At 46.1% G+C, this 15,555-nt stretch overlaps 2 protein-coding genes across 8 annotated transcripts in view; both read right to left on the bottom strand.

Annotated features, from left to right (window-relative positions):
• INPP5D (inositol polyphosphate-5-phosphatase D) overlaps positions 1 to 15,555 on the bottom strand; it is a 92,301-nt gene that overhangs the window by 47,644 nt on the left and 29,102 nt on the right. Inside the window, exons 1-2 of one of the 2 annotated variants that reach the window (XM_030280726.4) lie at positions 7,033 to 7,629; positions 2,048 to 2,111 (exon numbers count right to left, since the gene is read on the bottom strand). In XM_030280726.4, coding sequence (XP_030136586.4) covers positions 2,048 to 2,111; positions 7,033 to 7,166 — 198 coding nt within the window. In that variant the 5' untranslated portion in view covers positions 7,167 to 7,629. Of the gene's footprint in view, positions 1 to 2,047; positions 2,112 to 7,032; positions 7,630 to 15,555 lie in introns of those variants that run through there. The other variant, XM_030280727.4, reaches the window with a different exon arrangement.
• Positions 12,248 to 15,555, bottom strand: part of NEU2 (neuraminidase 2) — a 35,957-nt gene continuing 32,649 nt past the window's right edge. For 5 of the 6 annotated variants that reach the window (XM_030279846.4, XM_030279848.4, XM_041717990.2 and 2 more), the window contains 2 exons: positions 14,906 to 15,110; positions 12,248 to 13,197 (listed from right to left, as the gene is read on the bottom strand). In XM_030279846.4, coding sequence (XP_030135706.4) covers positions 12,259 to 13,197; positions 14,906 to 15,110 — 1,144 coding nt within the window. In that variant the 3' untranslated portion in view covers positions 12,248 to 12,258. 6 annotated transcript variants of the gene reach the window in all.

Below are 15,555 nucleotides of genomic sequence, written 5' to 3'. Positions count from 1 at the left end.
ATATGATGCCATCAGGGCAGCTGAGGGACAAAAAGGGGGCACAGCTTGCCCAGGGCACAGAGGGACAAAGTGTGGGGCTGTGTTGCTGCCTTTGCAGATACCCTCTGGCCTGCTTTTCTTTCTCTCCCACAGGGAAAAACCCAACATAGGATCATTTCTGTGCTTGTTTTCTAAAAGACAAAGCACCTGTCAAACTCATACCACAAAGTTATTCATCATTAGGGTTCCACAAGTTCCCTTCATCATACTGCTGCCAGTGCAAAGAGCAAGGACACCATTAGCAGTGCTAGGGTCCCATGCTAGCTGTAACACAGAAGTGGTGTGGGACATAGATAGCTGTGCCCATTGCCTGGGCCTCAGGTGTCCCCCAGCACTCTCCCTGCCTGTGGGGCTCCATCTGTGAGCTCTCTGGCACAGTGAGACCCCAGCTCTGCAGCTGCTCTGGGTACTGTCAAAGATAAACACCATATTACCTTCTGGGCTCTTACCACCACCACATCACACCAGCACAATGCACCAAAACACATGCTTTAGGTCTGAATAGCTGGGATATATCACAAGATAGGGGAATATCAAGTATCACTACAAAGAGCCTACAGCACAGTGTGTGGAGCTAGGTGGGAATGGCAAGTTATTGGTTCCAGGTAGGGTCTGGTCCCAGGCTTTCACCTGGCTGAGCCTGCACAAGTTCCTTTGCACAGTGTCAGCCAGTGCTTCATGAAGAGGGATGAACTCTGGTGACATGCCATAGTAACACTACAGACCCAGGTCATGTCCAGCATAGACTCCTGCTGCCAGTTCCTCCTCAGAAACAGAAGTGCAAGTGAGGCAGAGGAATCTCAATGGCTCTGGGGAATCCAGCTGTCAAGGCAACGGGGCCATAATCCTCTGGAGCACAGGACCAAGAGCCTGGAGTTAGCCTTGCAGGCAATACAGCTGTGTCTGTGCAGGGCTGCATCTGAGTGGGGCTCCTGAGAACAGCCTGAGATACCCAAAATTAGTTCTTGAAGGATCCAAGCTGGATCTGTGCACCCAGGACACACAATCCACCATTCTTACCAAAGGCCACAGCTGAAAGCAAGCTGCCAGCATGCAGCTGTTCTCCCTAGGCCATGACTTTAGTTTCAGATATGCTGCCTCTTAGTGGAGATCTCAAAGAAACACTGATAACCCCAAAGCACATGAAGAAATACACAACTAACATGGTGCATGAGAGACGTATAAGCTGCACATGAAGTTGGTAGAAATCTGGTTTATAGTATGGGAAGCTAGCTGTCAACTGAAATGGAAGGAACTATTGCAGAACCACTCTGAATAGCAAGGCAGACTGGGTAGCCTGGGCATTTCCATTCTCTTTAGCAGGGAATGCCCATGCAGCACTGACTGTGCCAAGACCATGGGTCAGCTGCAGCCCTCATTGTAGCCCAGTAAACCATGCCCAATTCTTGGGGCTGTAGGAGTCCATGCTTCCCTCCCCACCCCAAGTTTCATGATTTATGTTAAATAATAGGGGCTGAAAGGTGGCACTGGAAGGGGAAGTGGCACCGGAAGGGGAAGTGGCTCATTTAGGCTCCTAAATCAAAATAGGAATAAACAGAACATCGGAAATTCCTGCCCTCAGTCTTGGTACTTTCTGGATCCTGAGACCAGAAGTCAATTTACATTCTCTAGGAGTAGGCAGCTGTGCTACAATTTTGGATTGAAAAGATACATGATCTTTTGATAAGAATTGATAAGCATTGATAAGAAGTAGGCTTCAGAGGAAAAGTTATTCCACATGCTGAGCTTCTCAGTTACATAAAACATGGCTGTGCCACTAGGAATTGAAGGCATGTGTGTTAAAGAGTGTGCCAATGGCCACAGCCATAGACTGGACCAAAAACTGAAATCTCCACAGTAGTGGAGTGGAGACCAGCACTGTGCTGGCCTGATATTAGTTTAATTCCTTATATCTTTTTTTTTTTTCCTGTTGATGTTAGCATTACTTTGAAAAACAGCAATTCTCAAATACATTTTTGTGGGACCAAATAGTACAGAGATGGCTTACCTGGACAATTAGTTTCTTTTCTTTATCAGGCAAAATTCGGTAGGTATAAACGCAATTCCGGTACCTGGAACAGACCACAGGTGATAAGGTTAGACCATGACCAGAAGGGAATCTCACTATGGCATCCCTCTCTGTGAGAAAAGACATTGGAAAATCCTGAGACATATAGATTGCTTCATGCACAAGGGTTTAAAACCATTTCTCTTTCTTACTTTCTTTTCCTGGAGCCTGTAGACAAACACAAACCTGAAGTGCTCCTGGTCACTGAAACAGGAACATCTGCTTGCAGATGTCACTGCAGAAAGTCCTATCAGCATTAGCTCAAAGGGAGTTATTCCACTCTTCTTCTGGCCATAAAGAGAGAAAACACCAAGTGGCTCTAGCTGTCAGTAGAGCAGGCATCTCAGGAAGAAATTAAAAAGCAGAAATCCCAAAGGCAAAGGGTCAAAATCAGCAAGAAATGAGTAAACTGAAGGGCTAGTGCATTGACTTGCATTGGAAAAAGCAAATAATATATTTCAGCTAAATCACAGTACAACAGCTGATTGCCATGCACATTTTTATCCACAAATCCTAAACAAGAGTTTAAATGAAAACCCATCTCACCTGGTGTGGATGGACACTGTACATGCACATCTGTAGGGCACCCACAACAAATAATTTGTCCCAGCTAAATTCAATTAGATACTTATTTAAGGGAGGCTGGAGGAGTCTTGTGTTCAGTGGAGGGCCACATTGATGCACGGGAGCCTGAACAGCACTGTAAGCTTGACCTCCCTCAGCAGTTGCTGAGCTTTGTGCAGTTCACCCAAGAACTATTGACTAGAAAATATATTTTTGCCTTTCTAACAACAAAAGATTGATCAAATCTTTTAAGTCATCTGCAAAGCACTTAGAAGATACAATACCACTTTGAGCCACCAAAAGTTGCAGGTTCAAGCCCTTCCTTCTCAAAAGAAAGAACAGAATCCACACTCAGATCTTCCTTGGTTTGTAACAGAAACACTGCACTATCTGTAGAATTGTCACAAAATGTGGGCTGAGGACAGCCCTCCAGCTGGGGAGATCAGGCAAATCAATAAACATCCCAATCTCTCTTAGAGTTGTGATGTTAGTCTATTCACCATACGCCTTTCAGAATCATTCCACACAGGAGAGAGGAGACTACCAGGATTTCAGGCAGCGTTACATGAGGAGTCACAAAGAGACATTGGAAATGAAAATAAATTCCTCGTAGATCATAGCTGAGTTTTTCCAGGATGTCTGGAGGACTGGGTCATGTATCCACATGAACGTGTGTCTTTTGATATCATTAATGCAAAGGACACAGAAGAATTCAAGCTGTTTTTAGAGCTCATTTCACAGGCATCTATTTATTCACATCTGGTACAGAGCTGGAAGTCACATACATGATCCCCAACAGTAGGATAGCTACAGCACTTCTAATTCCACCAATACCAGGGCAATCAGTGCCAGGTGAGGATATGAGCCAAGGAAGTGTATGGGATTTGTTTTTATGTGTCAGTGCAGCTCTCTTACATCATTTACTCCTGCTGATATTCAAACAGAGCTAAGCGAAATTATTTATACAGCAGAGACAATTTGTGTGTGGGGAGATTATGAAATTGATAAATGAAGCAGCTCAATGGCTCTTGCTCACAAGAGGACCCTCATGTGGCCTTCACAGAAAGTGACCCATCACACAGACCATTCAAGGCTGCTCTCATAATATTTGTAAAGAGGTTTAGGCTGAGGACCAGTAACATCAGTATAAGAATAATGAAAGAAGGGTGGTTGGGTGAGACAGGAGAAGGGAGGAACACTCCTAGGATCAAAGGAGGAATCCTCCTTGCCAGTCCCCTAATTTAGTGCATGTGCACGGAGAAGACCAGGATTCTTACTCCATTTTTACCCTTAGGCTTCCTCTCCTCGGCATCCTGACTGTCAAGTTACATGGTCCCAGTTACCATCACATTCTAGGTCCTCCTAAAAGCTGGGTTGAGTTCCAAATTGTTCAGCCATTGTTCAGGCTGTCCATGTGGAGGGTAAATAAAACATCAGCCACAGCTTAAACAAGTCTCCAAGTACTTGTCATCTCTCTGTCCTTTCAACCAACCAGAGGAGGTAACAGTGTGACTAGGCAGGCATTTTCTCCTTCCTCTCCGGTTATATGTTTTTATGCACAGGTGATGATCTGCATATTGGGAGTGTCTGCAGCACTGATCAGGGCCACTGTGCTAGGCCTGGTGCCATGTGCAAAGTGCATCATGAGAGAGACACAGCATTGAAAAGGACATCTCACAGGTAGGGTCCTCTTAGATGGATCCCAAAGCTGCAGCAGGTCCTTGAGTGTCCCCTCTAGAAGTGTTGTTAGTCCTGCAGCCATTCATGGATGAACTGCCAACTGAAGATACCCTGAAGGAACAGTACCAGTTCAGGTGCAGGGAACTCTAAGCAGGCTCGTGGATTTCAGGATTCAGGCATTCCCCTCCAGGTGAGTAAAAGAATCCATTTCTTGTCAATAAACTGACAGATCAAATTATTTAGGCACAGATAAAGGAGGAGGAAAAGGGCTTTGCTTCTTGCCTTTTATGGGGCAGTGTGACCAGAGCAGGGGACAGCTGTGCAGGGGGAGGAGCATTCTCCAGTCTTTCACTCTCTAAATGCTGCTGCTCTAAGTTTCAGAAAAGGAGGCAAGGCACTCTTAAAAGGTTCTCCAAATACACCTCCCCTACTTGTCTATACTTACACAAATATAATTTTTTTTTTCTAAAGCAGCTCTTTTCTGTTTTTCTAAAGCCCTGTTTTTCTAAAGCAGCTCTTCAATGAAATTATTATTTCATTCTATGATATTATAATAATAAATGCTTTTGCTGGATCTTAATTGATCTGCCCAATAAATATTAGAGCTTTGTAGAATATGACATTTCTTTTTCAGAGCAAATTTCATGTTTTTTTGTTTTCCATATGTATACACAGTTGACACCTGCTCCTTTTCAACATAATTCTCTTTTGTGGAAATAATTTGCAGTCAGCCTTTCAATTCCCCACTCTCCCATTCTTTGTCTCCAGCCTCTCTATTTTTTCAACAGAAGTAACTGAAGAGCTCAAACTTCAAACACCTCCCAGTCAACAGCACAACTGAAACTGATACATCTCTGAGGAAGTTTTCAGCTTCAGCAAAGGTCCCCATTTTGTGGAGATGACATTCAGAGGGAAAGACTTATTCACCACCTCTCCACAAACTAACTGCAAGCCAGCATAAGCCGAAAGCTTGTCAGATCGTTTGACAGCAGTCTGTGTGATGTTTCCCAGACTGTAATTAATGCCAGCGCTTCACATGTCTGATCCAGCTGCTCTTGGCTGGCAAGGCTGGGTGCTCCCTAATTCTTTAGTCAAGCCGTTCATATTAGCTACCTCAGAATGGACTTAAGAATATAACCTTTGGCTCCCGGTTCAGAAAATCATGGTCATTATATTGTTTCTATTTCCTGATCCCATGTCTCTCAAGTCACAAAAGGCTTTCAAAGCTGGCTGCATAAACATTTACAATGGAAAAACTTATGCAAATGCGTGTTAGGAGGCCTTTTTGCAGCACCTTCCCTTTCAATAATCCCCACCATCGCTTGGTGAAAATATTTTGTGTACATACTGGTTACAAGTCAAATCAACAGGGTAATACTAAAATCACTCAATGGAAGCAACAGTCTGCTCTAGTAAATCGTTCCCTGACTGACCAGTTGGGCCCTCAGCCCCTGTTACAGGATTTTCTCGCCTCCTTCCTGCTAGTACTGGTTATTCATCTGCAGCTGCCCTTCTTTCTCTGCTCCTTCCAGAAAGACAAAACTCTTCCCTGTGTTGTTTCAAGCACCTTAACAGGCAGGCACCAAGGCTCTCTGTGCCTTGTGAAGATGCCCACTCTCAAGCCACCACTCCCTGGCAGTCCAACACCCACGCCCATGGGGCAGTTACCCAGCCCCATTGCACTCAGCAGCCGACAGTGCTGTCACCACAATCTGACCTCAGAGACAAGCAGTTAGCCCAGACTTATAAACAGCAGCAGCACCACCTTCATCACCACAAAACATATACTTTCAGACAGAAAATGAGAAACCTGCTTGTAATGTAACATGGGATAAAGATTAAATGAGTTTCATTGATCTGCTGCAAAATGGCAGCAAAGAGGATCTGATAGGATCCCACATGGGCTCTCTTGATCGCTCCTAAGCAAGAAACAACTGTCGGACCTCTCTGTAAGACAAAGTTAAATGTCTCAGATTTTACCTATTGACTTCAGTCTCCTCTCACCCCTGCTCTCCTGCCTCAGGGAAAAAAAGCCTGCCTCTTACAAACCCAGGGCAGGAAGCCTTGCTCTCTGGTTCCTGACCTAACCCAGAATGAGGGGATCAGGGCTGCCAGCACTTCTCTTCCTATTCCCCACATGAAACGTTTACCCCACGACCCACATTAATGACGCAGGTGGAATCACTGCTTTGCTGGCTATACTATGCACAGCTCCAGGAACTATTTCAAGCCTTTTGCTGAATGCAACGCAGTACAAGCCGGGAGCTCAAACACACACTGAATCAGAGCAAAAAAAGTGCCTGGGAGGTCCCAGGCTCAGGACTGAGGTCACTAAAGACAAATATTTGACCCAAGTTGTTAAGACACTCCAGAAGTTCAAGAGGTTACTTTCTCTCAGAGCACCGCAACAGTGCCTTTGACCATTCTCTCCTTTTGAATCAGGGGCAAGAGCAGCATGAGCAGTACAGCAGTATATAAACTATGGGTTTATTCAGCCTGGCTCCTAACCTTTCCCCACCCCATTGGCCCAGTCTGGTGAAACCAGCGGTGCTCTGAGGAGGGCTGCACATTCCCAGTGAGTACAGCACCTGTTTGCCCCTGTGCTGGGCAGGAGACAGGAGTGACCCCTGCCCAGCAGGGACAGCAGCGTGGGCTGAGGGCGCGGTGAACGCTGTACTTACAGCACGCAGAGTGCATATGCTGAAGCAATTGACTCACTGGCCCGCACAAGGAAGCTGCCGTCCTTGCCTACTTTGGAGAGCAGGTCTTCAGCTCTGGAGCGAGTGATGTTGCCGTGGTACCAGCACTGATCCATTGCTGGAGCTGGAAGAAACCTGAATGCCAACACAGGAGCTGCCAGAGCTGCCTGTGTGCCTGTGTGTAACGATCAGCCAGCTTCGGCTCACCAGCTTCCTGTTTCAATAGCTCAGAGAGGGAAAGGAAACTCAGCCACGGACAACTTCCTCAACTCAAACAGCTCAGAGAGTGAGTGTGACATATCCCTGCAGCCCCCACTCTCCCTCTTCATGCTGCCACTGAAGTGACTAGCAAGCCCACGTTCCCTGCCTTTCCCTCCTGTTTGAGTCCAAAAGTCCCAGCTGGCGATCTCTTCTGTTCCCTTACAGATTCAGTCCCCCAGGCTTTGGTGACCTGCTGTCCAATTTACGATCTCCTGCCAGATCCTTTGAGTTTTGATCTTTTTCCTGTCTCTCTGTCCTACCCACTACAGATCTCCATGGGGAATAAATAAATCTCTGATCAGAAGCACACTGTGCATTAGGATACATAGCACTGACTATGCCTTGATTAGTCCTATCTAACTAAGTGTGAGGAGGGAACTTCAAAGAACTGAAAAAAATAAAATAAGTACTGCATGTCTCCATGCATAGCAGCAGACTGAAAGGCTGATTTGTGCTGGGGATTTTTGACCAAAGGTCCCTCTCAGCTACTGTGAGATGGATTCAAAGATCCTTCCTACTCTAAATCCCCAAAGGTGGGATAGAGCAAAGCTGTGTCTGCAACCTGCGTCAGAGAGGGCAGAACTGGAGCTTTCACTTCCCTTTTCTTTGTCTGTACATCTGTCCCTCAGCTACGCTGTGTGGTATGCTTAGTGCTGCATCTCCAAGACATATTTGCAGCAATGCCAGAACATTCCTACAGGGGCACTGCCTGCATGACAATTTTGGTTGTCTATCTTGTACCTCCAACCACTCTGTCCTGTGCACATCCTGAGCTATACCTGAAAGCAACAGCTGAGCCGAAACTCAAAGTCCAGAGGCAGAGGGAAGGTGCAAACCCTGTTAGCCCTATGCAACCCTCGGTTCCCAGACCCAGAAGAAGTGCTGGAACCGCAGTACCTGGACTATGCATGAAGTGCTGTGCTGTACACTGCATGGACAGCAAGACAGGAGACTGTCACTGCACAGAATGTGTGTGTGGAGTGGGGAGAGTGTGGGGAGGGAGAGTGAACCAGCACAACCCCGCATCCATCCCTGTAAGCCTTCTTGTTGCTTTCAGCAACAAGGCAGGCTTGGTCTCCAGTGTCCAGCTTAACCTCTGCAGTAAGATGAAACTGTGGGCGGCAGCACCCCAAAGCTGTGCGGCCAGAACAGGGCCCTGCTAGATGAGCAGAACTGCACCTTGCAGGGCTTCCTGTCCATGCTGAGCAAGCACTGCCTGCACACAAAAATTAGCTCAGCTGAGCCTGGCCTTCAGCTCCGCCACCATCCACACAGGTCCTTAGCAGACAAACTCCTATGGATTCGGGTGCCTAAATGGAGTCAAGACACAGAATGCCATGAAGTGGCTTTGCCAGTAGCTATAGGCTACAGAGTGGTTACAAACTCTGTTCTCCCAACCAAAATGAGAGTCTGCATATGGCAAAGGCACCATGCAGCTGCCCTGACAACCCTGTCTGGCCACAGTGCACTACTAACTTCACCTGCACCAAATCCTTGGGATTTCTGCTACCTTCAGTATCTCATCTGGAGCACAGCTGCAGCAGGAAGCAGAACAGCTCTGAATGTCAACCACCGCTTGACCTCACAGTGCTCTCCATGCAACAGACATGTATCTGGATGCAGAGTGGACAGAGCTGCTCACAACATCAATTTTGATAGAATGAAACTATTTGGAGAGCTTCTCCTGATCTTCTGCAAACTAACACCAGGTAACAGATAAAAGCCCTCATCAGACATCTGAGACTAATCAGCTGCATACTTAGCGTCTATCCACCCCACCACCAACATAGATTTTTAGCAATCTGCTGTTATTTCCTTCAAATCCTGCGTCCAGGCACACACTAGTCCTTGACTTGGAGACCAAAACAAGGGGAGGGGATCCAAGTACAAATGATGATTGTGACAATCATCACAGGCTGGTTTCTGTGAGTATTTCTTGGTCCTAAAAGAAAACACAGTACAGCTCCAGCGGCTCAAAAGGTGAATCCCAATCCCCTAACATAAACAGATCTGTCATCCCTAATGGCTTGTTCGTTTGGAATAATATCTTATCTCCAAGACACTGTAATAGACACTTTATCTGACCTGGTTTTGTTATAGATGTCCAGGTTGTACTGTACCAGATGGGTGTCCACACACTAGCCTCTCCAGAACCATAAATAAATACCGTCTGTGGCATTATTCAAGATGTACAGTGGTCACCCAATTCCTCCTCCCCATTTATATTCAGCCTGTGCACTGCATCAGCATGGTAACTGCCAGGCTTGGCCAGATAGAAACTTAAGTAAGTATTTCCATGTAATGAAACTAAAGTATTCCATAGTACCTGATGAGGAGGTTAAATCTATAGGACAGCAGTTTGCTTTGCAGAAGCTTCCCTAATTAGGCATCAGTGACAGGCTGTTTGCCACAAAGGTTATTTAGACTCTGGCTGACATCTAAAGACCATACAAGTAATATCCAAAAAGTACTGGCTACTTGAGCCACTCTGCTACTCCAGCCCAGCATGTTACTGACCTGCTGATTGGAAAAAGCTTGACAAGGTACCAGTGTATCTGTGAAGGTCACTATATCCCTTCACTTCCTTGTTATCTGCAGCATCCAGGTGCCCTGAAACAAATCTCCATAGTGAGGAAAGTCAGGGCCTCTTTTCCCAACATCCATGAAAGCTGTGAGTAGTCAAAGGCAAGGATAGGAGCACTGTGCAAGCAGAGGTTCACAGACCTGAGCAGTGACACTGCAAAGGATCCTATGGGACTTAGTAGTGTTCAAAAAAGGGGATGTGTTCTGAGAGACCTCTGAAAAGCAGGTCTTTTTCATCACCAAGAGGGCAAACAAACATTTTCCTTGCAGTCATTGAACATGTGCACACACGCAGGATACAACACACAAGAAACATGCACAGACTGGTTCACATGCAGAATTTTGTCCAGAGGCATGGGTAATACTTTTCTAGCTCCATCTGCCCTGATGTGTCTTGAATGGTAGCCATTTGTTTCTGGTCAGTCCCTTGTCTAATCATTGTATAATGCCTTGCTTCAAAACACACTGTATAGTAGTAGAATAGTGTCTCTTGCTGCGTCTTCCCCTCGAATCCACGGGAACAGAACCCCTGTGGACCCCGGCCAGCTGGGCAGTGGGGCGAGTCGGGCAGAGGGAAGGAACTTCTCCTTGAATCCCGGGGGGCTTGGAGAAGCTCCCACATGAGTCCAAAGACGAGCTGGTCCCACAAGCAAAGGAAAGAGGCACTCTCCCTCAGGATTAGTTCCAAAGTTTAATGAGGGTCTGGAGAGATCGCAGACCACACCTGACCTCGAAGGACATGAGAGCAAGAGAGAGTGTCCTTGCCCAGCGCAGCCAGATTGGGGTGGGGGGGTGGGGCAGGGAAACCTGAGCAGCCACTGGGGGAAGGACACGGGAGTGGCTCTCTGGGGGCAAGGCCTCAGAGTGACCACTGAGGAGGGGGTGGGGGAGGAGTCCCAGCCATGGTCCAGTTACCTGGTGACCCTGCCAGAAGGATCTGGACAAAGGGGAAGGGTCACCAGGTGATGGACACATCACCTGGGGGGGAGACAGGGGGATGGGTTGGGGTTTGATTGACATACAGGTACTGATGGGAAAGTTGGGATGAACCAAACAGATACAAAGAGGGGATATGGAGGGACAAACCATGAGGGGATATACAGTGCAAGCACAACTCTATAGTCTCTCTCACTAAAACTAGAGCTGTTTCATTCAGAAATCTGCTGAAAAACTGTCTACATTGGAAAGCCTTCCATCTTGAGTGTTTTATGTTACTCTGGCCTTGGTCAGTTCTCCTTCCTCTGACGCTGGTGGTTTTTTGCTGAAAGTGGGGCAATGTTATTTGTTTGACATAGTGCTTCATATGCCAATAATATTCTGTAATAACAAGACATGGGGTTGTCAACAATAAGAATAGTTGCTATGTGTATCATAGCTTGGCAGTTGTGTTAGAAAGACCAGCAAGCACTTCCCCTCCTGACTCTAAATTGGGAGCTCCCTCTGCAGACCTGTCCTGATCCTGCAGTTTCCATATAGGCAAAATGCCATTTTTGCCTCTTGTTCTGTCCCCCAGCATGGAAGGGTCCTGGTGTTCTCATTGACTCCTACTATCACTGCCCAGGGAGAGGAGCAGCCAGAGCACACAAGGCTGTGGTTTTCTTACACATGGGAAACTGCACCTTCTCAATGCAGTGTAAGCAAAAGGGCAAGTAAGCAAGAAAACACAGCACGGGAAGCAAGGAGAAGGTTAAGTTAGGCAGAAGCCTCTGGGGTGCCTGGGAACTCAACAAGACAGCCCCAAAACCACTGAAGAAGTTGGCATGGAATATCCCAGGAGCAAGGGATCGCATGGCCTTGCTGAAATAAGAAAACAGAAAGCCCTGGAAATTACAGGTGCCTGCATTCCTACACTGGCTGCAAGAAGCAGTGCTCCTTACCAAAGCAAAAGCAGCTTCCTGAGGAAGATTACAGCAGACATAGGGTAGAAAGCCCAGTGCCCTCTCTAGAAGTTTCTCCAGAACTTTGTAAATACCACTCAGTATAACCCTGCTGCCATTTGTTCCCTTGCAGTCCCTGCGCTGTCAGCACACATGTCCCTGATGAAGTCTATCAGAGACCTTAAGATGAGAAGCCTTATACAAAGGTCACACTTGTTTTGGGCACATGATGTGTAAAAAAGCAGCCAAAGAGGAGAAAAAAAAAAAAAAAAAAAAAAAGGGAGAACAGGCAATAGAAAACAAAACCAAATGTGTTACGTTGTGGTATGTTTAATGGACTTCACAATCTACAGACACAACAAGCCAACACCAAACTATGTGTGCAGCAGGAGTAAAAGAATACCCTTTTGCTACGGAATGAGAAATGACAATAAAAAGCATCAGCAAAGATGGTTTTCTGAAGGATGCTGATGGAAAGGCTTGAGACTCAGTGTTCTGAAGGAAAGGCTTGCTTCAAAGTGAACATGACAAAAATAATCTCTTCACATTGTCTGCGAGTCCCATATTCAAAGAGGCAGGAGAACAAAGGTGAGCCATCGGGCCCAACACCCATGTACTGCAGATCTGAATAAGCACACAGGCCCTTGAAGAGTATGCTGGGTTTTGTCCAGTGTGCTGGATTTAAAGGGCTTTTGTTGAGGTAAATTCCTAAATCTTTTCGACCCTTTGGGTCTGTAGGATGAGCATAGAGTAACCAACTATCTTGACATCTGGCATCCAGGGGAGGTGGAAAGGCAGTAACACTTCCATGGCATCCCGAGGGAGGTTCTATTAGCATTTCAACCCGCTGGCCTCCCTCGAAGTCCAGCCCATGGTTGTAGCTGACAGCCTGGATCCTGGCTCCCCTGTTGCTCCTTGCATTACAGTAAAGGACCTTTCTGCCACAGGTTTGAACCTCTGCTACCTGGCACTCCACTGCACTCTCCTCCCCCACAAAGTTCCCCTTCTCCCATGTTATTCCATGGTCAGAGCTGATGAAGCAGAAGGCATGAGGGGTGGGGTGTTGCTTGGGGTCCAAGATACGGTAGGCATAGGCAGGAATCACAAGGCTCCGGGCCTCATTGTGCAATTGTAATCCATGACCTGGCCCCACTGCAAATGTGGCCCAGTTCTTGTACTCATTCCTAATGGTCCTGTCGGTGATATCCTGGGCAGTGCTCCAGGTGCGTCCTTGGTCCATGCTAGTGATGTAGCAGAGACGTACCAGGTTGATTTTTGTCCTCAGCTGATGCTGCTCAGAGATCTTTCCTGGGACGGCTATGAAGAACAAGATGAGTTTCCCTGAGACTTCATCATATACCGGGCAGGGGTTCATAGATCGGTGGCCTTCAAGCTGTGCACTGACAAGGGTCTCCATCCTTTTCCACTGTCACAGCCCGTGTGAAGGGAGACAAGAATGGAACACACTGTTACAAAGAGACCTACATTATGGTGTAAGAATGTCTGGATAAAAGCTACAGAAGAGAATGGGAAGAACAGAAGCAGGGTAATAGATAGAGCAAGAAATGAGAAGACAATAATCTGGCATTGCCAAAGGCAAGTGAAAATTATTTCGATGATGCGGAGCACGTACACTTCACCAAGCATGTGGGTTATATCCTTTTCCATACCACTCCCTGAGGAACTTATAGCTCCATATCTCAATGCAGCTGGTGGCTGATGACGCCTTTTAAAAAGCTACAGTGGCTAAATTTTCAGAAATCCTCACAAATATATATATGGCACACAGACATGCCCAATGATCAAAGCGTGCTAGTACAGACACTGTACTGTGTCGATGTTTTTTAGGAAGTCACAGAGAAACCCAAGCCCTTTTCAAGCATCCTGGATGATGACAAATCCCTGTTCATTTGGGCTCCTGTTCCTCCACTTTGATGTGAATGTATGTGAATGGGCAACCTAGCCTACACTGAGGCACCTTTCTAGGGTTGATTATGTGACTCTGGTGTGGAGATTTGGACTCTGAGCTGTCTGAGTCAGAAAATAGGTCACAGAGCTGGTATAACTACCCAGCAAGCCCTGTTTTCTTCAAATGAATAGCACATAATGCAATCATGTTTCTAACACTGGCATTGTAATTAGAAAACTATGACTATATAGTGTTATTGGCTTGGTAAGCAAAGCATAGTTTTCAGTAAGATTATATTAATTAGCTTTTCTGCCCTGATTTGCTGATTAGCCTTTTCTTCATATCTTTTTCTATCCAACTAATATTAACTTTTATTGAAAATTTAGTATTTCCATTTTCAGAAACTCTAGCATGTGAACACAAATTACTAAGTTTATGACCAACTAAACACCACTAACAGGGAGTTACACAAGATGTTACCTGAATGGCATGACACTGCAGGTGGGCTCAGAGGCTGCTTCTGCTAGGCAGACTCCAGCTCTTTCAGAGCTTATAATCTAAGACAACCAATTAAGGTTTGAATAGAAAAATATAATTACTTTTTTTTTCCCCAAGACATTCATGCCTTTGCATATGCGAAAAATTATTATAAATAGAGTTTTCACCACCCCCAGACACCCGGCAGCATAAGTGTTAATAATAACTGATAGGTTAATAAGGTAAGCAATTCACTGGCACCAGAAAACCAGACATTTTTTTTTGCATGGAGAGACTAGCTATTCTCAATTGTTTTTTAAACCAGAAATTAGTCCTAAAGTGATGAATTAAAAAAAAAAAAGAATAGTCACTGATCGCTAATTTATTCCTCTCCATTGTTGTGGTGTTTCTTCCTCTTCCTTGAGGTATTTCTGCTTCTCCACCGCATTTTTCCTGCTACAACAGGACTTTTGTCCCATCTCTGTATCTGCATCCCCAGCTCTGCAATGATGGGTCAAAGCCATCCCTAGAATATTTACTCCATTTTAGTTCCCCCAACAGCTGCCCATAGAGTTGAATCCCAGTAGTTATAACAAAACTTGCATTATTTATAGGCAGATTTGTGTCCTGTACCTGGGGAGGAGAAGCTGCCCCGTCCCTACAGCAAGAGGGCAAATATATTCCACTCAGTGGGGGCAGGTGGGCAGAACAGGGGGCCGTGTCCCCTGCTTCCTCCCTGCACTGGTACCTGAACATGCTGCGTGGCTGGGTCATACATGCCTCTGCGCATGGCTATCAGCTTGGCATGTTCATCCACCAGGTCCTCTCGCTCCTCAGCAAAGGCCAGGATCATGCTGAACCGCGGCAGGTAGAGCAGGGCTGGAATCCGGTAGCTCCAGGTACCGTTCCGGAATAATGTTTCTTGTTCCAGGACAGGGAACGCAGCCATTGTGCTAGGGGGAAGAGGACAAAGCACACTGCATTTTGACCCAGCAAAGTGTCATGGGGCAGACTCCACTGCTTTTTGCTCCCTCTGCTCAGTGGGACTTGTTGGGCATTGAAACATACGTTCCGCTTTGTATTTTCCTTCTGCTTTTCCAAAGAGAACCTAGGCATAACCATAGTACCTGGAACTCAGGCCAAACTTACCCCAGGAACAGCCTGCTTGGTCTGACCGGAGTGTTGCAAGCTAAGTACACCAAATACAGTTAATTAAAAAGCTGTGCTTTGTTTTGTCTTTTTAATTAAATGAACAGGCTGGGGTTTTGTGTGGTTTTTTGGGGTTTTTTTTTTGTCTTGTTTACTCTATAATTCAGGAGACTGTTGATAATAAGACATTTTAGTTTCTCTCAGAAGACCATTAATTTCTCTGTTGAGGTTGTATCCAAAATTTGGCAC

This window comes from Taeniopygia guttata, chromosome 9, assembly GCF_048771995.1.
Source record: "Taeniopygia guttata chromosome 9, bTaeGut7.mat, whole genome shotgun sequence".
Lineage (NCBI taxonomy): Eukaryota > Metazoa > Chordata > Aves > Passeriformes > Estrildidae > Taeniopygia > Taeniopygia guttata.
The sequence above is the reverse complement of the archived record's forward strand: the minus strand, read 5'-3'. Positions and strand labels throughout refer to the sequence as shown.